The following is a 24,291-nucleotide window of genomic DNA, read 5'->3' on the forward strand; positions in this document are numbered from 1 at the left end:
CCTCTTTAGCAGGGCTGGGGGGGGGGCATGGGAATAAGGGGCATCAGTAGGGCTGGGGGGATTGTGGGGAGGAGTAAGGGGCACCAGTAGGCCGGGGGAACTATGTGGGGAGTGGGGCATGGCAGGGCTGTGGCTTGGGAGTAAGGGGCTGGACATGAATCCTGGTGAGCTAAGGGGACAGGGGGAGCTCTGATTTTTCATAATAAAAATCCCAAAATCAAATAACAAAATGTATAGGTATTTAGAATTTATTTCATTATAGTGATTGAGACACTGGTAGGCTTCCAAACTGGTTTAAAATTGTAAATATATCAAGAAAACATTGTGTTCAACTGATACATATATATATGTATATATATTTTTCATTTTAAGAATGGAATTGGAGGATTTTATCACAGAATTTGTGATCTTTTATCAGGGAAAACCAGGATCCCTGCTAATGATCCCGAGTGCCTCAGTTTTTGGGTGTGTACTTTGAAGAGGCCCCAGTTTCAGCCTGTTCTAAACATCAAGCTCCTCTGAGGCATCTCAAGGTGGGTCTCTAAAACATGTGACACTCAAAATCTGAAGATTCTAAGATCTACTATGCCTTTAAAAAAGTTTACATTTTTATCTTATTAAAAGAAACCCTGCTTTTGTATCAATTACTATCAGACCTAAATTGAACAGAAGAACATAATAATTACTCAGGGATAGGAAATAAAAATACTGCCACTTGGTTACAGTTTTGTTGTCGGGTCCACAAATATATCCCAACTACCTTATCCTTCTTGATCATTGTTTAAAATGTATAAATTTATGAACTATGAATATTAATGACCTAAATTAATTATTAATAGGGGTAGGGAGAATGCTCAGATCCCTGGCACTATCTCCAGGGCTCACTGGTGGAAGACATTAGGATCCTCTCTGTAAACTAGCTATTTTTCATTCACAGCATGGGTGCTCAACCTCCAGCCTGCAGGACAAATACAGTCTCTGTGACCATTGTATCCAGTCCATGGGGTTCTCCATAGGCCACAAAATTTGACTGCAGGGGAGTAGTGGCACTGCCACCCCTCCACCCCCGCCAGATTCCCAAACCTCAAACCCCAAGCCCCAAGCAGAAGGTTGGGGCTGAGCCACAATGCCTCCCCCACCAGCCAGATCCAGGCCGGGCCATGCCCCCTATCCTGCCACAGGTGGATGGGGGCTGGGCCAAGCCCCCTTCTCCACATAGCTGGACTGGCGCTGGGCTATACCCCCTCTCCCTTGTGGCTGGATTGGGGCTGGGCCACACTGCTCTCCCCTGCAGGACTGGGCTGTACCCCCGCCCTCCACACAGCTGAATAGGACCCTGCTACAACTGTCCTGGGCACTGGATAGGGACCACTGACTGGATCTGGCTAGAAGGCTGACTGAGCACTGGCCATCTCTCCTGCCAGCGAAAAAGTTGAGCACCACTGATTCACAGTACTTCTAGACCTCCCAAATTGAGGATAAGTGAGAAAACAGAGCTGGAAATGGAATCTAGGTTTGAAACTATTGTGCAGTTACTCTTGACATTTCACAGATTAGCTGCCAATGGTAATAGAAGGATAGGTTGCCACATCTTTACCCTGCCACACAGGAGAGGGAAACAGCAGCTACTTGCCTGGTATTCCCACATAGAACAAATGGACAGGGAGAGGGCAGAGAGGAATAAGGTATGGAAGAGGCCCTGGGTGCATCCCCGAGCCTTCCCAGAGGGTAAGATTTCCTGGCTGGGTACATGTTGTAGAGTAAGTTGTCCTGTAGAAAAGAGTGTAGTAACTCACTTTCCCCATCCTGGGCAAGAGTGGAGAACAGGAGGAATTCTCAGTTCATTCTCTGTGCTGCCCCTGCAGAGTTGCACTTATACAGTCTGTAAGCAGTCTGTAAAGTTACTCCAGTCTGAAATGAACATAACCATGTAGGCCTCTTGGACGGAGAGGATAAACAAGGAAAAATGATGTTGGCAATTCAGGAAGGGTAGTGGGATTAATGGTAAACTTTAGACTTTGATCCAAAAGTTACATTTGTTATTATAACAAATTACTCACGTGGCTGATACTTGTTCCAGTTTGTATAGCTCACAGGCTGATACTTTCCATCTGTCATTAGCCAAGAGTATTCTCCAGTATTGTTAAGGTCTTGTAGTCCTATCCAAAAATAAGTTTCCTCAGTTTTCACCATTCCATAGATTATACTGTTGATAAAAGCTTGTTCAAACCTTTAAAAATGATCAGGATAAAAATCTTGTTATAGTAAGATATCCTAATCCATATCTAAGTTACAAATTAATTAAAGAAGATGAGAAAAATACTCAGGAGCTTATATGTATTAAGAAACATCTATAGTTACTGCTAGTCGTATATGGATGATATTAGAAGAATCTCCCCATTCCTGAGAAGTTCAAAGGATCGGAGAGACAGCACAGGGGAAAAAAAGAAATATTGGCACAGAAATATTTATTCTTTGGACACTGAATAGTTAATATTGAATAGTTAATTCTGAATGACCTACTGTAACAGCAGTTCTGATATCTGCAAAAGGAAAGTGATTTTCCTCATTTTAGCATTTTGAAGATATTCCACAGAATATTTAAATATTTAAACTATATACCACTGTAAAAGTTATATATAGCCCTGGTTTTGCTATGTAAATACTATTCATTCAGTTATTATTGGTACTACATTATACAAATACATGCATTAACTTAGAAACAAAATTAATTAGCTTCCTGTGAAATTATATCCAGCACACTGAGGCCTCAGTTTCACAAAGACTTAATGCAAACTTAACTTCACACACTGCAGACAGAAATACTAACTTCTATCTAAATGATCATAATGTGTAAAGTTAAACACATGGGTATCTTTTCAGGATTAGGACCTACATATCTAATTCACCTACATTTTTTTGTCCATCTAATATCTAATTTCTTTTTTAAAATATAATTTTACACTTGTATAATTTTAATTTTACACCTGTTCTGCCCATCTTCCCATACACCAGTCCTCTTTCTTACAAACAAGTTCTTTAACACTATTTAATTATTTAATTTAGAATATTTTTTGGCATCTTCTAAGCATGATTTATTCTGAAGAAAAGCACTTGTACTTGTCCTACAAGGACGAAGACCCTAAACAGGGAAATGCAATGTTAACAATCACTTTCTCAGAAAGTTCAATATGTCAACTATAAACAAATAACTAAAACAATGATAAATGATGTATCATGAGGAATAATACTACCCTAGTGCCTTCTGTGAGGTACAAAGTGCCCACAACCTGGATGATGCTAATAAGAGTTGTAGATGCTCACTGGATGCATCTATATAAGACACTTTACTGTACATTAGATTAACCTAATGTACAGTAAAGCATCACTGTTTTCATGTGCACTGGACTTACCGAGCATCAGTCTAATGCGTTGTTTGCTAGTGCCAACACACAGAAACTAGATAAACAGCATATTAGGTAATGTGCAGTAGCACAGTTTTGCTCCGAGGCAGCAGGGGGTCACTGCTGCCTGCCTAAGCCCCAGTGCTGGGAGAGATGTGCTAGCTGCAGAGGCAGCTGTCTCCTGCCCCTGTGCACATCGGGACCTGGGTCCCTGCAGCTGGCACAGCTCTCCTGGCCCTGTGTGCATTGGGTGATATGCACCAGGCCAGGAGACAGCTGCACCTGCAGCCGGCAATACTCTCCTGGTTTCATGCACATTGGAACCAGCCCCCATACTCCCTGCCAGCCCCCAGGCTGGCATCCAGTGGAGCCTGGTGCTCCCCCTAGCCGTTGCATGGGGGCAGAGCAGGGCAGGAGCAGCCTTGGACTGCGCTGCTCCCACTGGGTGTGTATCTGCGCCCAATAGAGCGCGCGTGTAGATGCATTCCCAGCCACATCTTACTGTGTCTTATTTTACTGAGAAGTAACCTCACTGCAAATTAATTGCATGTGTAGATGCAACCACTGACTGTTGAAACTTAACCTGTCTCCTCATAATGTGAATTACACTTTTACTAAGATATCCATTGCATATTCATAGGGTGACAGTAAGAGACCTACAAGCTAAATTCCTATGAACTTAACACTTTGATTTTAAAATCAGTGCTTTGGACAACTATGTTCTTATTCTTGTTTAGGATTAGCAAGGACCACCTGAAAGGATTTTGTTTCTTCATCCCACAAATAATGTAGGAATCTGTCCTTTCCACAAAACTAGTTATCATACAACTGGCTTCTAAATGTAACTGGCCATGTCCACATGAGATGCTTACTGCACAGTAGCTCGTTACTACTGCACAGTAGCATTGCTGGGCACAAAGCTACTGTGCAGTAAGCATCACTAGGTAACAGTCCCAGGATGCTACTGTGTAGGTTACTGCACAGTCATTTAGTACTTGGTTATGCAAGTACTAAATGACTGTGCAGTAACAATAGTGCAGTGGGCGTTTCGTGTAGATGAGCCCACTGTGTTATACCTGGCTGTTTCCCCAATTCAAAAGTTTTCTTTGCACTGTAATCTCTTCCATAGTCTCCTTTCCACAATGGAACAGCTAGGCGGTTCTGTAAATTCTATTTATTTTATTCCATAACACTATTATCTCAGGACATTCGCAACATGTATGCAGAAAGGTCACTACTCCTTCACAACCAAGTTCAAATTGATTTACGGTTTCTAGATACAATATCTGGACTATGACCAAAGTAAATCTACTACAGTTTGACCAAAGGCAAACAGGTCTTTTGACCATAACAAATACAGGATATGAATAAATGCATTAATATTTGGTTAGAAAGTTCATATATTTAAATATTTTATCACATACAATAAAATAATATGCAAAAGACAATTGTTACACATTTTCTGTATTTGAGCAGTACTCATATAGAGGTTCATCTAGAAAGCAGCATCACACTCCAGTCCTAATTCAACAAAATGTTGAAGCATGTACTTAACTTTAAGGATAAGAGTAATTATACTGTAGTCAAGAATATATTGCTGCTCATTCCTAGCATGAAACCAGAGTGCTAAGCACCTTGTCAGGTAAAGGTCTGAGGGTCTCCATCTTTAAAAATACTCTCAACTCCCATTGATAAAGGCATCCATCCATATTTAAGACAATAGAAAGGTAGCAAGTACACTAGGGCTAGATATAGACATTCAAAAATCCAGAAGTGGAATCAATCAAACTTACGAAGGTTTCTCTGAGAGATTTCTCTGCAGAGATTAGATCGGGAGCAAACAGAACACACATTAACCCTTTGGTTGGATGGGGCATGCATATGACTGCACTGGCAGAAGCCAGAAGGCGGGGGGCACTCCTGCACGCCTTCCAGAGTAGCCTCTCTCCCCACCCCTGCCCTGTTCAGCAGTGGCTGTCAGCAGCAGTGCAGGGAGGGACATCCCCCACCCCAGCAGTGCTTGCTTGGGTCTACGTGTGCCTGGGCTGGCCTCTGCTCCCCTCCCTGTGTTGCTGTCACATGGCTCTCAGTCCTGGCTCCTGCTGTCTCTGTGACAACCCAGGGTTGGGCCTGGCCCAGCACTCAGCTGGAGCAGACAAGTGTGGGCCAATGTTAGCCTGCCCACCCTGTGAGGGCAGGTTAGTGGGGACCCACAAAACAGCCTGGGATGCTGAGGGATTGTGATCTAACTTGAGTTGGGAGGGGATCTGGGACAGAAGTTCGATAGACCAGTCTAAACTAAACTGATTAAATCTGACACTACATGCATCCAGGTTCGATTGGGTTCTGCCATTTTTAAATCAGTCTGTGAGTGCTGAACTCCTGTTCTGTTACAGGTTTAGACTGGTTTCCAATCACTTATACTGATTTATGTGTAAAGTCTGTACCTAGCCAAAGAGGCAGAAAAGGACACAAAAACAGTGATCAGAATATTGATGTCTTACATTTACAGGAATAATACACACCAATTTAGAGGCCAGCTACTATCTTTTTTCATCCTAGTTAACTTTTAGAATCAATTTTCAAAGAGAGTAAGAAGCCAGATTACAGGCCTGCCATTGTCACATTTGTCCTCTGACTCCAAGCTACTTCTTTACAACAAAGGGAGACCTGTTAGCATTGGACTTTTCACACAACTAATTATGATGGAAAGAATAAAGATATTATATTTGTAGTAAAATAACAAGCCTACGACCCCACTTATTTCATTTGTATCCATGAGCCATTAACTAGTAGTATATCCACAACAGCATACTTTGTTAATGATTTAATTGATTGGTGAATACCAACTTATTTTTCTTATCTTCCCTCACTGGCTGTAAAGAAACTATAGGTGGTTGAAACTTTTCCATTAAAATAGTTTTCAGTGGAAAATTGGCTCCAAAATTAAAAAATAAATTTTCAGACAAAATTGAACAGTTTCCTAGGAGCTGTCATCTAACCAAAGAGCATGGCCCTGAAAGGGAACTGTAGCCTAAGGAAGCCATACAACAGTTGCCATGAAACATAATACTTCCAGAATTAACATAGTTTAGCATTTATTTTTTCATGAAAACCTTGGGATTTACCATAGCAAAACAAAACTTATCAGCTGTAATAGAAACTGAGAATTTCTTCCCAATAGTCACCATAGTGACACAGGTAAAAAAATGTGCACATGAATCCTTAATTTGGGAAATCTATACACATCTCAATTTGAATAGAAGCACACTTTATGGACTGCAGTATGGATCCAGGCAGTAGCTCAGGCAGAAACATGCTCAGAGAAAACATCAGGTATTTGAACATCTGCAATGATGAAAGCCTGCTATTGACATTGAATACTAAGTAAACAGAAGCAAGGAAGAGATGATAGAGAACTGAATTCACAAAATTACATTAAACAACCATTTATAAAGTTTAAATATAAAAATCTAAATTTATTAACAACATTACTAGCTAAACCTTTAAAGATTCATAGGCTGGAGACAGTGTAAATCTGTATAGGAAGCATTCAAGTTTCTGGACTCCTGCACACTTGAATTAAAGTGCCAGTTAGACAGACAGACAGACAGACAGACAGACAGATAGCAAGTCAGTAACTGCTGTCTATTAAACTTCATCCTGACTCAGGAAGTAAACATAATGACAAAATGAACATTTGATTTTTGTGAACATTAGTAATTCATTCCAGTTTTAAAGCAAGCTTGCTTATAAATGATAATCTTTTTCCTTACACAGAACTTTTTATAGGTAGAAGAGCTTTTGCTAGTAGTACTTTGCACTAATAGAATTAAGTACCTGTTTTTTACTGTTAGAAGTGTAGGCGGGCAGTAATAACCACTGGAAGCATGTTCAAAACTTCGTGGGGTATTGTCGATTTTATAACAAAATCCACCATGTCTTTCCCATCCCTTTAAAATAAACATTATTTTTATGCATTATTGTATACAGTATAAATATAAATATATATACAATTAGGTTGGCCGTCAAGAAACTGACAGCCTCCTGGTACTTTTACATTTTATCCCAATTCATGTTGTTATCTTCCATTTCTCTTTCTGCTCTGGTGAGGTCCTTGTCACTATAGCTGGATGACAGTCTGATGATCTGGGTTTCAGCAGCCCTATCATTCATAGCATTGCTATGAAACTATTCAAGTCATAATCTGGAGGCATGTTTGTACAGATTTTAAATAGATCAAAATATATAAAAAAGAAAAAGAGCTTGAACAGAGATGAAACATGACGAATATCACAGCTCACTTTGTAAAAATGAGAAATTTATGTAAGTTAGTTAAATATGTGTGTGAGCATGTACTTATGTTTTGGGAAAGTTCAATCAGAATCCCAAATTGAATCCAGACTTCAGAATTGGAGTCTAATGGGCCCAACCTGAAATACCAAGAGTGAAATTCAAGCCTGACTGAAGTCAGCAAGATTTCTGCCATTGATTCCAGCAAACCAGTATTTCACTTTAGTCTTAAAATACATAAACTTTGAGGAAGGCAATGACCTTGCATACATCTAATTCTTAACAGCCATCATTGACTTTATTCTTTTCCTTCCTCCAGAAAGCCTCCTTACACACCAGGTCACCAGAAGTTTGCTTGTCACTATTCTGGTAGGAAAAGAGAGGAAACAAATACCACTGAAGAGAAAATATTTTCTGCAGTTGTCTGAGGGGCACAATTGTTGCTACCCATAAGATTCAGAGACAGCCTCTGAGATGTATGAAAGGACGTGGTAACACCTTTCCTGACTAGCAGCAGCTTAACATAAAGGCTGTGAAAAGGCTGATTTCAGTCTTCAGACAAACAGCAACCAAAAAGCAAGGGCCTGACAGAGGTCATGCTGTAGAAGCTGGATGCACAGGCCCGAGAATAGTGGAATCAAACCTCCAGGCACATCTAATACAAAGCACTAGGACTAGGGCATAGTTATATTTGCATTAACTCCAATTCTCTTTCCACCATAGCCTAAATATAGGAAACATTAAGTGCTGGGTAGTTCACATAAGCCAGGGTTTTGAAAGCTGTGCTCTGATATTTGTTCTTCTGATTTCATGCCAAATAAGGTTACTTTTCTTTTAGCTGAAGTTTTTATTTCTTCAAAGGCAAATGCTACATCTCTACTTTTGTAGAACAGTTTCCCTTACAGGGAAGTGTAGGAGAAAACTGCTTAGATTTTGTTTAAATTTGTTTCCAGTCAGGTCCAAAATTAGCTCTATATGTTATAAGCATGAAAAAAAATCATTTAAATGGGAACAGAAGGAGAATATTAGCAGGCAATAAAAAAGTTAATTTTTTTTAAGAGTAAATTTAGCTGGATTTGATATTCCTACTTGTACAGAGTGCAATCATGGAACAAAATCATTTCTGTTGCACTCCAGAGAAAATGGTTTATTTTTGTACGTTGTAGTTCACATATGTAATCATATGTTTTTTCTAATAACTTGAAATGTTAACAACAGCTAAAAACTTACAGTCATTTTTTTTTCTGTTTTTAATCAATACAAATGGACAATGCCATTATTTTAGAGGTGGGGAAGTTTGTTAAGTTACAGAAAGACCACAGAAAGACCCTTTATTTTCTCTCTCTCTCTCTCAGACTCACTGAAAAATGGTTCAGGATGGTTTACAAACAAATATTTCAACTGAGGCAGCTAAAATACTTGAAACATGAATAGCTTGTGCAGGAAGCATGTGCTTGTTTTTATTACTGCTACTTTATTATGATGCACATAGGAACAAGATTAATAATTTATGTTCTGTTATCTGCCTAACTTGCTCTTGGAATATCAATTTACTGACTCTGTTTTAGGGATGCATGCCAGGACATTTAGATACCTGTCTCTTTTGGCACAAATGTTTCATAATTCTTGTTGGCTTATAGCTGTGGTAACTCATTAATGATAACTTATATCAAAACTGTAGAATACACATTGCCTGTCAAACTCAACAACATTGGTATTAAAAGGTTGCAGCTGTTTCAAACTGAAGGCAGAATGTTTTTTCAACACTACCAACAATCCCAGCACTGACCTTTTACATGGCAAAACAAACAATTTGCGATCTACCTCTTATCATTATTTCCATTTCCTCTTTTTAAATACAGTATCTTCTCATTTCCTTGGATGTTTTAAAGAAAAAATTATACTCCAATAGTGAAGGAAAAAATAAATGAAAGACAGTCTCACTGTTACACAGTTATGTGTACAGCTGACCAAGTGATACATCCTGCCCCTGGGGCAGGCGGCTGGACTCGATAATTTTCCAAGGTCTCTTCCAGCCCTAATGTCTATGAAATCTATGAATCCTCATTATCTGCCACTCCTCTAACCTTTTTCATTGGCAAACTTGGTACCGAAAAGTCTGATATGGTTTTTTCTGTATTAATCATATGCCACAAAGCAGTATTTAAGTTCTTAAAACAAGTATAATAACTACACTACCTGGATCTAAATGATCAAACACAAAGAAACAAATATAATCTCTCCTCTGTACATTTTAGTGCTACATATATGGAAAGCAGAGCTATTTCCATAGCCCTTAGCATTTCCATAGGATAAACACTACTTCTGCAAAATGTTTGGAAAATGAAGCAAAGCAATACAGTTTTAAAAATCTACAAACACAATTTAATGACGACTAAAGAAAAACAAAGTGGAGGAGGAAGGGAGAAACTGACAAAAATTTCTGAAGGAGTGATGCATTTGATCAATGGTGGCAATTATTATCAAGAGCTTTTCTTCTGTCCAACTTCAGGGCTCATTTCAGGAAGCACTAAGACTATTCAGTCATTTTTAGTTTAATTCAAGACAACAAAAATAATGACTGAATGATAAAGCATGTGTTTATGTCCTATTGACATCAACATGACATGCACCTAAGCTTAAAGTATGTGCATAACTGACATCATGAATGGGGTTGGCATCCAGAAAGACAGAGAAGATGACTAGCACAAGGTTCTGCTTGCTTTTCTATTTCTTTTATTATTTTATTTCTTTATTTACTTATTTTCCTAAATTACTTCCTTTAGCACTTTGAATATTATCATTCCTGCGCCTTTTTTACTCCTTCTGGCTGGCATCCAGCTATAGCAGGAAACAGAATTATATTAGTGTCATTTTATCTCAGTCATGGAAGTTGGGAAAGCAGTTGTATAGGAAGAGTCAAATTCTGTCCTAGAGAAAAAATGTATAAATATTTTTGATGAAATTACAGGAAATGGGATTGACCTTGACTATGCAAAAGCTAGAGTTGGACATGACAATACTGTAGTAACATACTAGGCATGTCTACAAAAGACGCTTTACTGCGCAGTAGAGCAAATGCAAGTAGCAAATTAACTGCTGAGTAATTACTGTGCAGTAAGGCACTGTAGACAGCTGGCCAGGAGTAAATTTGCTCCTGCTCAGCCAGGCAGCAGGTGGTGGGAGATTGCTCTCTGCCCCCCGGGATCTTTCCGCTGCCAGGGTGGGCTGCACCACCAGAGCCCAGGCGGGGACAATGTCCTCCTACCCCAGCAACAGGGAGCTCCCAGCCCCCGCTCCACAATTGTGGAGAGAGTTCCTGCATAGAGAAAGTTCCCTGGCTAGCCTGGAGCTGGCAGGGACTTGCTCCAAACTGGGACAGTTCCCAGCCAGGCTCAGGCTACACAGGGAAGTCTGCACATGCAGCCTAGAACTGGCTGGGGACTGTCCCATTTCAGGCTTCCCTGTGCAGCCTAGGGCTAACCAGGCACTGTCCCTGTCAAGGGCAGGCTGCAACCCTGCAGCTTTTTCACAGCCCTGTGCCCCAACTGAAAGAGCTGAGGGGAAGGGGCAGGTCACAGCCTCCTGTCTTGATCTGCTGGTGGGGCGGCTAGCAGTGAGCCCCCAGAATCCCTGCCCAACCAGAGGCTCACTGCTAGCTGCCCCACCAGCAGACTGGGGTAGGGGGCTGGGACCTGCCCCTCCTCTGAAGGTCTTTCCCAGCCCCCTGCACCCAATCAGGGAGCTGGGACTGGGAGCTCCTTACTGCTGGGCCAGGGAGACATTGTCCCTGCCCGAGCTCCACCACTGCACTTAACTTTCTTGTTTTAGCATACAGAAAGTTTGCATAAGGAAGTTGACCTTTGTTACAAAAAGATTTGCTCCCTGTTAACAGTTCAGTGATTAGAAAAACTAATAGTGGAGTTAGCAAAAAAATCACATAGCACATAGTGAATCTCAGGAAGGGAGAGGAAAAAGACATCCACTTCTGCAACTGCTGGCTAAGAATGCCTTGTAAGAACCACAATCAGTTGATGAGAAGTATAGAAGATTTTACATGCCAATCAGTCTGAAAAATAACCCAAACATCAGTAGAAGATAAAAAACTGGTAAGATTAGAAAGCTTTATAGAGACAAAATAACCATGCCAGAGGCTTAGACTCATTTACTGGGGCTAAACTATGGTTGGCCATCCTCCTCCTCTTTTCAGCATGTATGCTCAGTTATATACATACAGAGCCACACTGCACAGGGAGAGGGTTTGCACACTGTGTCTAAATGCCATAAATACTACATAGGTGCATCTACACATGCAATTAGTGTGCATTAGGGTTACTGCACAGTACCTTAAGGCACATTAACACGTGACCAGGAATGCATCTACATGTGCTCCTAGCAAAAGAAAATCTGCTCCTGACAGGAACAATTTAGTGCAGAGCTGCTCTGGCCCTGCTTTGTCCCCCTGCAGCAGTCAGGGGAGCTCCAGGCTCCCCCGGGGGGCTGACAGGAGGCACGTGGGTCAGGCCTGGGCTGGGGGTGGGGGAGGGGAGAAGCTGTCCCACTTCTGGTCAGCTCCCTCCATATTTGCTACTGTGCAGTAGCTACTGTGTAGTTGATCTAGTATCTATATTCCTTGGTACTAGGCAACTGCATATTAGCTTAATTTATCATGCAGTAAATGCTGCACATGTGTAGATGCTGATGCTTTACTGACTGGTAGATTAGTCCATTGTGCAGTAAAGGGTCTTGTGTAGACGCATCCCTTATGTGCCTGGGTAACTGCCATTTGGGCAGGTGAACTGAATCGGATTCTGCCCCTATTCACTTCTCTCTGGTTTAATTTACTCCACAGCTAACCCATCATCAGACATTTGGGTGTTTTAGAATATATTTATGTGAAATTTCCTGTCTTACTTTTTTCCCTATGTCACTGTCTTCAGCTGAAATTCTCCACAAATAAGTACTACAGAATTTGGAGCAAGTTATTTGTTATTGAATAAAATAAGAAGGAAAAGCTGACTACTTGTAACTTTAGTGAGATTCATACTGTTTTGGTAGTAGCAATTAGACAGAACATGCATGTATTCTTTACATTTTGTGAAATGTAAGGTTTTTAGTAACATGTTTGTCTGTTCTCTGGCAAATCTGAGAGACAAGTGGACGTCACATGCCTTTGAAAGACCGTACCTGTTGCAAGTCTATGTCAATTTAATGATTCTGCTTAATTAATTGCTGGTAATTGGTTATCTTCATAACCCCTTTTCTACTCTTTAAACATAAAAAGGGAATGGATTCTGATTAGATTACTAAACTCCACTTGAATCATACTTCTATATAACACTAAACACTTTAGAACCAGATGGTAAATTTTTAGTTGATACATTTTAGATTAGAGATTAGCTTAAGTGCAAGGCTGATACACACACATCCCAATGTTGAGGACTCCGGATCTTAATATCACAGTAAGCCTCTACTCAATAACAGTCAACACATTAATCCCAATTCAGAAAGTCCCTGAATTTTAACTGGATATAACAAAATATCAAATCATTTTGTAACTCAGAGTTTAAAAAGGATTGAACACTTATTTATGGTCCTAGATAAGTTATGCCCTCGCCATTTTTGTTTTATGAAAATGAAGGGAATGCTTCCCTATAAGTGTAGAAGTTAATTCTTCATATCAAAGAAACTGTTTTTTGCCCTGACATTCCACTCAAAACTATGAAAAACATGTGTAAGATAAAGCATCATGTAACAATCATTGTTTGCACAGATGGCCTCCAAAAGTATTGTGACTTTTGATCTAGAAAGACACAGGAATTTGGATCACAACTGCCAACAAGGCAATGAACCATAAAAGGAACCTACCAAAACTTTTAATCTTACATTAATCTTTTGTTTATGTATTTTAAAGCAAACAATAGATGTGAGACTCTTCCTAGGAAACCTGAAGTATATTTTTTTAATGTGAAAAACTAAACATATCAATTCTATACCAATATTTATAGATTTCCTATCACATTTCTTGAAGCTAAAAAAAAAGACTACATAAATTTACCTCTAGACACCCCGATTCCTTCTCAGAAGTGACATTTTCAAACTTGCCGGCTTTTTGACATAAGTAAAATAATCTGTCTTCACAATTTTTAATTTTCCAGTGTCCATCCTAGTAAAAAAATGTACATTATAATTGTGTTAAACAGTTTATTTTCCTGTTTGAGACACTAGTATATACAATAGCAACTGACAGCTACATTTTGCTCATCTGGGGAGCCTTCTCATTTACTTCTGTAACTATGTTCAATGGCCCATGATTAAGACAAAGAATTTGCCATAGAGGTGCACTGATACATTAGTCCGATATTGAATCGGTACTAATATAAAGAAAATTTGCCCATGGGCCTGATCTGGTTAACGGACAGGTCTTGCACCACTCATTCAGTCTGTGGGTCCAGATGATTTTAACTCATTTGTTTTAAAGGTTTTTGAAAACTGAGTCAGAATTTCCAATACTTTGCACTGTTTGTCGTCATTTACATCTAAGCAAAACAGAATAAAAATGTCTCTAAGCATCTTAAGTCTAATTTTATTTAAAAATGTATTCAGCTTCCAGATATTGGGCCTGATCTTCACTGTAAACCTGAGTAGGCCTTTATTTCTGTGGAGTTGCTCCCATGGATAAAAATTAATGGTATGACTGTTTTCGCAGGATTACACCCATTATTACCAACACTATATAGAACCTCTAAGAATTATACAGATCAGTGAATCTTCTGACAAAAGATGCTATTGATATAGTGTCATTAATGCACTTAAAAATAGTCTATGCTAATAAATTTATGCAGCATACAATTATTTTGAATTAGAAAATTGACAAGCATTTTTGCCAGCCTTGTTTGAATGCCATGAATTGTATTCTACCTGTATTGATTTTTCTTTTTTAGTATGTATGCAGGTATCTATCACCCTTAATCTCACATTTTCAGACATAGCTTCAACTTGGGCTTGCTTCTTCTAAAATCAATGGCAAAATTACCATTGACTTCAGGCAGAAGTGGGACTAAACCATTTATGCAGCTCCTTGGTATCAGTTTTTACAAGATGCTGCATAAACTCCTAAAACACTGAGAACTGAGTAACAAGAAGCTGGTTCACTGTTTCAAAATATTTCCATGAAGCTTTCATGTCAAGAAACTGAACATCATAAATTAGAATGTACTCTACATAGATTTAACATTATTTTCTCTTTGTTGTAAGGAAACTTGCTTCACACTGATTGTTGTCCTCTTCCATTTGGCAAGCACTGCACTTGTTCCCATTTCTTTAAGGGTCTTATCCCATTGCTTCTGTTTAGTTTGGGCATCTGTCACAGCCTTAAAAGGGCAGTTCATAGGGCTCTCTCATATTTACCAAGACTATGAGACATTGTGCATCAACAGCCAATGTCATTACAGAGTTTAAGGCTTGGAAAATATATGCAAATGGAAAAAAACCCATAATCATGACCAAAAATTGTTCACACAAGGTTTTCTTCCCTTAAAAGACAATCTAAAAGAAAACTTACAATTTCTTGTGCTGAAACACAAAATGGAGCTGTTCTTTGAAAAATATTAGGTTCTTGTTGGTGCCATGTAGTGAAGGTTACCAAGGAGCCATCAGACCATTCAAAAACAACTGGGGTTTTGTTGCTGCTCAGGCCAATCCATATTTCAGTTACATTTTCTGTAAAAAAGGGGGTTTAGATTTTGATGAAACAAAAATAATGGCAGATGTTTCCATAGAATTAATAGTGCAGTTTAAAAATTATTCACACTTTCAATCAATATTACCTTTTTCAGAAAAAATGGAATTACATGGACTTTTAAAAAAATGTACACCTTAGATGTGCTTCTTCTTTTATTACACTTGAGAATCAAATGGTCTGCAAATTCCCACAAAAATTACCAGTATATTTATCTACTCATGGAATGCAAGGGGTAGAAAACATGGTATGGATATGAAAGGTGCCTGTGGAATAGCCTTCCTCTACACTCGACCATTCTACAGTTGACATTAGGCCCTGGCAGCTACAGAGGGCACATCACATGCCTCACTGTCTACTCAGGATAACTGAACTTGTAAAGCAAACAGTATCATAAATTATCTCTGCTTTAAGTACTGATAGGGATTATTGAACAGTTTGGGAGCAGTTAGCCACAGGTAACAGGAGAATGACAAGAGCCAGAATTTACAGGGTTTATCAGGAATTTAGAATACCATATATACCCCAATCTAGGACAACCCTGAATTTAAGACAGCCCCCCTCAATAATTAGATTATAAACATGGAACGTTGATAAGTTGTTATAATTTTCCATGTATAAAATCTAATTATTGGAGGATGATCTTAAATTCATCCTTACAACCACTGCAGTGAGTAAAGCACTAGTAGGGGAGGAGGTAGTAGGGTGGCAGATAGTAGGGCAGGTGGTAGTTGGGGGGACAGGCAGTGGGGGAGGCAGTAGAGGTAGGGAGTGGGGGAGAGGCAGTGGCAGGGGCAGGCAGCTTTCTCCCTACTGCATGTCCCACCTTACCTTCCTTTGTTCCTGCCCCCCACAGGCCCTTCTCTGCCTACTCCCTGTTTCTCCCTTCAACAGCCTCTGGTCCCCCCAACAACTTACCCTTGTTCCAGCACTGATAGGCTGTGCCCCTGCTGCAGCCTGGGGCATGAAGCATGGCCCCAATTCAGTCACATAGCAGCAGTGCAGCCAGCACCACTGCTACAGAGCCAGGCTTGGGCCACCCTCTGTGCCCCATGCTGGAGCAGAGGTGGGGGGAACAAAGGAGATGGGGGTGGACAGCCTGGGGGAAGGAGGGCAGGAGCCCAAGGCTGTGGAGAAGCAGAAGTAGAAATGGGAGTGGGGAGATGGGAGGGAGGGAAGGGATGTGGGGAGGCAAGGTTGAGATGATGGGAGAAAAGGTGGTGTGCAGAGGAGGTGGGGGGAGGGGCAGGCAGTAGCTGCAGCTCCAGTCCCTACCCAGAACCAGAGCTGGAGCAGCTACCTGCCCCCTGCTACCTCATGTTAAATGGGGAAATAAAACCTTGGAATCAAGTAAATATGGTATGCCAAGGTCTATGGTAAATGACCCTGTTTTTTCATATTACTGAGTACACTACTTGACCAACAGACTCTGATGATCATCCTATCTTCTGGGCCAATGGTCATCAATGTTTTGGCCACACAGACCAGATGAGAGGCATGGGGCCAGTTCATGGGCTAGATCAAACCTCACATACCAGGATTGGGCTCCAGGGCACCGTAGCACCCCTTGCTCAGTCCCTTGTTCTGGGATTGGGGTCCTTGTGCCACCTGCGCCCAGTGCCACATATGGGAATTCGGGTGGGGGCCCCCCACTACCCTTACCCACTCCTGCATGACGGACCTATGCTCCAAGAGCTGTGTGCTACCTGCACCTCATCCCACAAGTGGGAATCAGGCTCCAGGGTCCTCATGCCGAACATGCCCAGTCTTGCATGCAGGGATCAGGCTCTGGAGGCCCTGTGTTACCGCCATACACCAGGGTTGGGGCCTGTGCCACCCTGTACATCTGACCTAGTGCACAGGGCCATGGCCTGTGGAACCACGGGGAGGCCTGCAGACTGGATGGCACAGCACCAAGGGCTGGATCTAGCCCATGGGCTGGGATTGAGCACCTCAGTTCTAAGCAGCAGACCTTACAAAAAAAAGGGGTGAAACTGCATTGACTAGTTCTCATCTTGTACAGAGTCCTTCATCATCTTCATACCCCTGGGGTAGCTAATAAGAAACACTTTAGGATGCTAGAAGGAGTCAGCCTCAAATTATTGTTCTCTTATGAATCGATGGAACCCAAACATACTGTCTATATAACAAACAGCATTCAACATTTACATGGAAACCCACAATCTGAACACTTTGTTCATACAGAAGAATATCACTGAAAGAAAACCACAATACAGAACATAAACTAACTTGCAGGACTTACCAATTTCAAGAAGGTTAACAAGTAACTCAACATCTGCCAAGGAAGTTATTCTAATGAGCTTGCTATTATCATTTTGGCAAGAGAGTACTGCATCACTCCAATTCTTTTCCTCTTTATGAAGTTTATAGCAGTTGCGGTTATAAGGATACCAATCAGTGTCACAGCGGGTAGGATAATACTTCCATGAATCTTTTAATTAAAACATACAAGATAGAACGCATTACATAAATTTAGTTGTAAGATTAGGCTAAAGTGTTTTCATATGGCATTAATACCTATTTTCTTATTTACAAGAATTGGAAATATAAAGGCATTCAAAACAATTCAATAATGAAAAAATAGCATGTGTACACAGTGACACACCTGCAGACAAAATAAAATTCCCAAAATTTATTTGCAGTAGCATAACTATGGAGGGTGACCAGAGCACCAGCCCTGGGTGCTGATTTGGGGAGGGAGGTGCAGAAAAAGCAGCTCCCATGCTACTAGACTATCACTGCCAACAGCCCAAGTGCAGCTGTCATCTCTGTGTGCCACTAACTCCCTGTGCACTAAAACACCTAGCTATGCCTCTGTTTAAAGGTATGGTCATTTGAGCTACAAATAAGTCTCTAGGAGGCTTGCTGAAGGCATTTTATTTTTAAAATTTAGCTATACTGTAACTACAAGAAGAAGACGAAAAGAGATAAACATTGCAATTGGAATGGTTACATACCAAACTATTAGCCTACCTTACCCTATCACATTTTGGGTCTAATCCGAACCCCACTAAATTCTTTCCATTAACTGCAAAGGGTCAGGTCCTGTTTAGAGTTCAAAACAAGAAAAATACTTCGTTTACTAGGAAAAAAAAAATGTGACTATAATTGTCATAATAAGCAAGTCTGACTCCTAAGGAGAATTCTGAGCCTTTCAATAAAAGAGTTCTATTTTTTTTCTATTTCTGTCTCATGTAACGTTTTTTTGTGAGGTTAATGTATAAGAAGATGCGAGTTCCATGATAAGAACATAACTGTAAAGCCTGGGTTTCCCTTTGTATCAAATGCTCTTTTCTTTGGGCATTTGGTTAATTCTTTTGAATTGTCAAAGTGTTCTGAACCTAAATGTACAAAGGGTAATGTTGCCTAACCCAAATAGATTCAGCATGACCATTTTGTACATTTTTTTGATGATATGAAGACCCACATAAGTGCTGTATTATCAGCCTTATGTTTACTAAAATGGTTTAGCAACAACTTCTGCAAGTTCTCCAATAATCTGAGGAAAGCTTGAAAGAAGCAAGGATGTTTAGTTTGGAAGAAAGGAGTTTAAGAACAGATGCGATTAGCAATTTCCAAATATTTTAAAGGCCTCCATAAAGAAGTGGGAGGACAAATGTTCTGCCACACTACAAAGGGCAGGGCACGAAGTAATGAATAACAGATGAAATAAAACAGATTTAGATTAAAACGCAGAGAAAACTTCTTACTGACACAAATTTAGGACAATGGGACATATAGGGAAGTTGTAGGGAGCTAATTAGAGATTTTCAAGAGGCTAAATAAGTGCTTGATAAGTCTGATTTAGGAAAAACGCACCCTGAATTTGTGTAGGGAGTTGGAATAGACCTGTAAGGTCCCTTCTAATCCTCATTCTATGTACTTTAACTGAAGGCTCATAAAAAGTTACATTAGAACAGAAACAAAAGGTTAGATCCTTAGCTGGCTTAAACAGCCAGAAATACAATGCATTAGTTTAGTCCAGGAGATGATCTGGCCCAGAGGCTTTACATGTAGATGGCTTTATCTTACATTCCTTGCACACCCCAAAATCCTTCTGTAGTCTTCAAAGCACAGTATATTTTGTAATAAATTGCAAAAGGAAACAACAGATTAAAAATACATGCCAAATATAAGCAATGGACAGAACACCATCATAAGAGAGAGGGTGAAATAAAATATACTGTTTTAGTGAGACTTACCAAATGTTTTATGCTCTGTACTATTTAAATATTTTTTGCATATAAAAGGAAATAAAGATTCACATATTTTACTTTGCCAGCTATATTGCATCTGTGGATTAAGCGCCACACAGTGATTTTCTTTAAGCGAATCCTCAGCAGAGCCTGCAAATAGAATTTTGAAAAATGTAAAATAAAGTAAAAATCACTTATTTGTAAAACTGACTCATAGTTCTCTATAAATGTTACTGTACTGATATACAAACAAAAGCCTCTATCAAGTTAAGCCACCTTTCCTATCAACACTAAGTTACACAGAGGACCTGTTTGAATTCACAGGAACTGGATAACTGAACATCAGTCACAATATATATTTATTTGCACATCTTCACTTGCCAATGCTGTGACATGAGATATCTGAGAAGTTCCAAGGTCTCCATTTTCTGTTCCAATAAATAGACCTCAAAGATGGAACAAATCATGTCACAGAGCTTCCCATACTAATGTAAAACTAGTCAATCAAAAATTCTTTTCCCCAGAAAACATAGAATCCATATTTTAAAAATATATTTAACAAAACACTGTCAATCACGATCATGAAAATTCCTCCAAAAGCAAAAGGGCAAGACTCCTAGTTGCTGTAAATTCATATAGTGAATTTCAGCACTATCATTGTCCAGCTTATGTGCTTGGTCATCAGTGTGAAAAAACCTGCCCACAAAAATAGTACATCATTTCATGTAGTTCATTTTTCAGATAAGTAGCAGTTGCAGGAACAGTACTCTTATATTTTAACTTCAGTAACAGAGAGCATATAATACAGTGCTTATACAGTGCTCTAATATATCCAAGAAGAACATCAAGTACTTGGTCTCCAGTTCACAAATGCCAATGGTGCTCCATCTGACCACTGCCAGCCGGCAGCTGCATCCAGTTGATTCAGGCCTGTCCATAGCATAATTTCAGTAATGTTTAACTTCTCTGAAATAGATGAAGGAGAAAAACAGACATTTCTTTCATGCTTTATAATACCTGTGGATGCAGACAGGCTGCTATCAAATTGTATGACAAAAAACAGTCAAAATTAAAAAAAAGTCATTAATAAGTGCTTAAGAATACCACTACAGCCAACAACCCTAAAAATACTACTGGCATTTACCCTCACTTCTTGATTAGGTTCACTTTAATTAGTAATTAATATAATACTGAAAAAACAACAAATGTAGCTAGAGATGCCACAATTTACACATAAATGTGCAGACATTCAGTAACTGCACAGTATGCAAATCTTTGCAACACAATTCTCTGCTACTTTTAAAACTCACAACATCCATCTATCTCATCAACATGACTTTCACATCAAACCGTTTCAGCTCTTCTAGACCAATATATAACAAACATGATTTTAAGGCGAATTATTTATAAAAATGTTTAGTTCCTTCACTTAAAAAGCTTATGCACTAGTGAAAAATGAATGTCAGACTTTCCTGTTTGCTATATCCTGTTATTGCAAGTAACAATAATAGGAAGCAAGTTGTTATCTGCAAAGAGAGGAAGTAATGAGATTTGGAAATATAGGTCTTTAGACCCCAATTCTGTAACCCTCTACCTTCACTGATATCTTCAACTCACATTAACAATATTACTGAGTTCCTAAGTATCAGAATCAAACAGGGCTAATTAAAGACTTTTTCTGCACACAGGAAACAAAAAGCATACCAAAGAAGCGCTTTATACTTATGAAGAAAGCACATCATTTCCCCATCAGGATATTTACTTCAACCCCCCTGAACATTTAGTGGTCATCCTAACCCAGTTAATCTAGTCACTATTAATTGTGACACTGAGAATGAGGCATAGCCTTCATTTAAATGGATTTTTTACATTATTTGCATAATTCTCCAAAGAAAATGAACATTTTTGTAGCCATAGGTACAAGAACAGGATAACAAGTGTAATGGCAAATCATTCAGAAGGGTAAAGGATTAGTAAAAGATAACTGCAGTAGCGCATATAAAACCTTTGAACTTGAGTAGTAAACCTACAGCTTATTTAACCTATAGTTTATTTAAACCTTTACTGGAGCTTTACTGGAGCACATGATGTGGAAAGACCTTGAAGATAGCAGTGGAAAATGGTGAATACTATTATCGGTATGTACTGAGTAATCTCTCTTTGCAAACCTATGGAAGTCCTTCTACCTGAACAAACTATGGGTGTGATTCTGCAGCTCTGAAGGTTAAGAGACCTGATTTAGTTATGAACTTCCCTAAAATTTAGGGCTGTTTGGGTGTAAGTTTTGCTTTGAGCCGGTCCCCATAAAACACTATAATCGACGCTTTTGTTGAAATCCTAGCTCTCAAATTCTCATTGACTTTAAATTCAATTCAAATTTTCATCACTTGCACCATGCAGCCAAGCAAGCTAAGCATGTAACGTATAAAAGACATACTCACCACTTTGGTCACTTATGTACTTCTGTTCTTCCATGTCTGTGATGCTTAGCAAATCTCCTCCTTGTGCCTGACATGCAGCACGTGCCTCATTCCAAGGAAGAATAGAAAAAATATTGAACTGGTAACAAATGTGTGTGTCAAGGTTCTTCTGCCAAAAAGTGTCACAGCCAGTCTCTGCATGAGATGTCAGTTAAGAACAGAATATTACAAACCAATTGGATAGAAAGTACTATAATATAACAATTTAGCTAACACTGAACACCAAGAGGGCATGCAATGGAAGCATGGTTATGAACTCATTTTCAGTGCTCTGATGTCAAAAGTATACAAGGAAGTTGGAGGCTATTTGAAATTAAAACAATTCATATACATAATGACCTAGTTGGCTTTTCATAATGTTAGTAAATATGAGGAGGCCAAACTCAGCTGATTTAATTTGTCAGAGGTCTAATTAAGTCAACAAGAATACTGGCAATTTATACCAGCTGATGATCTGCCTCTAGGAACATAAAGGTGTAACTGAATCACTAACTTTCTAGGAGCAGGGTGAACCACGCCCATGCTACTGCTGAAGAGAGAAGGAAGATTAATTTCCCCTTATCAGAGTATACTCAGGGAATGAAATATTATACATGCTTGTTATAGTCATAATTGGCAATACTGAAGTTATCTATGTTGTGCGACTGACTGCCTTGGGCAGAATTTATCTGGGAAAATTTTAGCCCAAATAGTTCGGCTGATTCCTAGAACAAGGGAAAATTATGTTTTCTCCCATTTAAAAATGATCCGTGTTGGATCCAGAGATTGGACTCAGAAGAGTATTAATATGGTGTCACACAATGGAATTTTTTTTAGATTGCTTTGTAAAAATTTAGGAACCTCTCTCTCTCACCCATCCACCCCAGCTGTTTTTTTTTACTGGGGTTCTTTGACATCCTGCCTCTCTCCACTGCTTTGCTGCTTATCCCAGAGCAAACTAACATTTGCCCCCGGGTTAACTTCTTACCCAGTAAACCTTAGTTCCAACTGTTCCAGTCTGAGCCTTGTACCTCCAGCAGAGGAAGTTTTGCCAGTTTATGAGTAATATTTCTAGGGTTTATATAAAATTATAGGTCCCCTCTCCCATAAAAGAGAGAATCCTGAGGCCACCAGCAGCTCAGAAAATCACCTTTACCACAGGCAATCAATACAATAAACAGAATAGCAAAGTCATTACACAAACAAGAAAAATCACATATAGAAGCAACTGCGGGTTGTGGGGACAGAATACAAGAAAATAACTATAACAATTAAAGAAGGATCTTGCCCTGCATTTCTTACTAAAATACAACACCACTCTCTGCCCAGAGAGTTGTCCTGCTCTTTCCTGACAAAACTTTCCTGAAAGCAGCTTCTCATCTTGCAGTCCTATCTTCCATCAACTTGGGAACAAAATTGCCTAAAGCCTAGAAATCTCTAGACCCTTTTGCCTTATCCTGCACATCTATGCACCATCACCTTATCTACTCATCTATATTTTTCTATTCAATGAGAATTGCAGCTTATGCATACTATGCAGATAACTTCCTCCCCACAGATATGCAGCTGTCTGCCATGCTAGATGACATTCCTGATCTACAATTACATGTTTTCTTGAATATGACATACCTTTTTATGATGCGCCACTGAAAAAACAAAACCCCCGCTGCTGGAAACTGGAGTGCAGATTATATGTTAGGAAACATGGCAAGAGCCATTTCTGCTGCTTACTGGATAAAAGTGAACGTAAAATCTGCATGTAATCCACACGCGGTGCATCTACACATGCTATTACAGGGGCAGGCAAGTATTTAAACTGGAGGGCCACTTAACGAATTTTGGTGAGCTGTCAAGGGCCATAAGGGTAGCCCTGCCCCTCAACAGGTGCCTTGCCCCCTTGTCACCATCTTGGGACCAGAAGTCCCACCCCTAACCCCTGACCCTTGCTACTGGAAGTCCCTCCTCTTGCCCTGGAAGTACTCCTGGGAGGAGGGGGGGGTGTTACCATCTTCCAATCACAAAAAAACTAAATTGTATACTAAAAATCACACATAGACAATAACATATTCTATTTCGAAAAATATTTTTGTCCTGATTTGTGTGAGTGCTTTTTGCATATATAGAGGTGATTGTATAATAGCTTAAAATGAAGTCTTACTCTTGTACATTGGGGGGAG

General features: G+C 39.6%; 1 protein-coding gene across 2 annotated transcripts in view; it reads right to left on the reverse strand.

Annotated features, from left to right (window-relative positions):
* PLA2R1 (phospholipase A2 receptor 1) overlaps window positions 1-24,291 on the reverse strand; it is a 108,889-nt gene that overhangs the window by 58,339 nt on the left and 26,259 nt on the right. Inside the window, exons 4-11 of one of the 2 annotated variants that reach the window (XM_019522691.1) lie at window positions 22,097-22,270; window positions 20,508-20,621; window positions 19,662-19,805; window positions 17,702-17,890; window positions 15,262-15,419; window positions 13,756-13,863; window positions 7,245-7,357; window positions 2,061-2,230 (exon numbers count right to left, since the gene is read on the reverse strand). In XM_019522691.1, coding sequence (XP_019378236.1) covers window positions 2,061-2,230; window positions 7,245-7,357; window positions 13,756-13,863; window positions 15,262-15,419; window positions 17,702-17,890; window positions 19,662-19,805; window positions 20,508-20,621; window positions 22,097-22,270 — 1,170 coding nt within the window. Of the gene's footprint in view, window positions 1-2,060; window positions 2,231-7,244; window positions 7,358-13,755; window positions 13,864-15,261; window positions 15,420-17,701; window positions 17,894-19,661; window positions 19,806-20,507; window positions 20,622-22,096; window positions 22,271-24,291 lie in introns of both variants that reach the window. The other variant, XM_019522690.1, reaches the window with a different exon arrangement.

This window comes from Gavialis gangeticus, unplaced genomic scaffold, assembly GCF_001723915.1.
Source record: "Gavialis gangeticus isolate Ggan-Ray unplaced genomic scaffold, GavGan_comp1, whole genome shotgun sequence".
NCBI lineage: Eukaryota > Metazoa > Chordata > Crocodylia > Gavialidae > Gavialis > Gavialis gangeticus.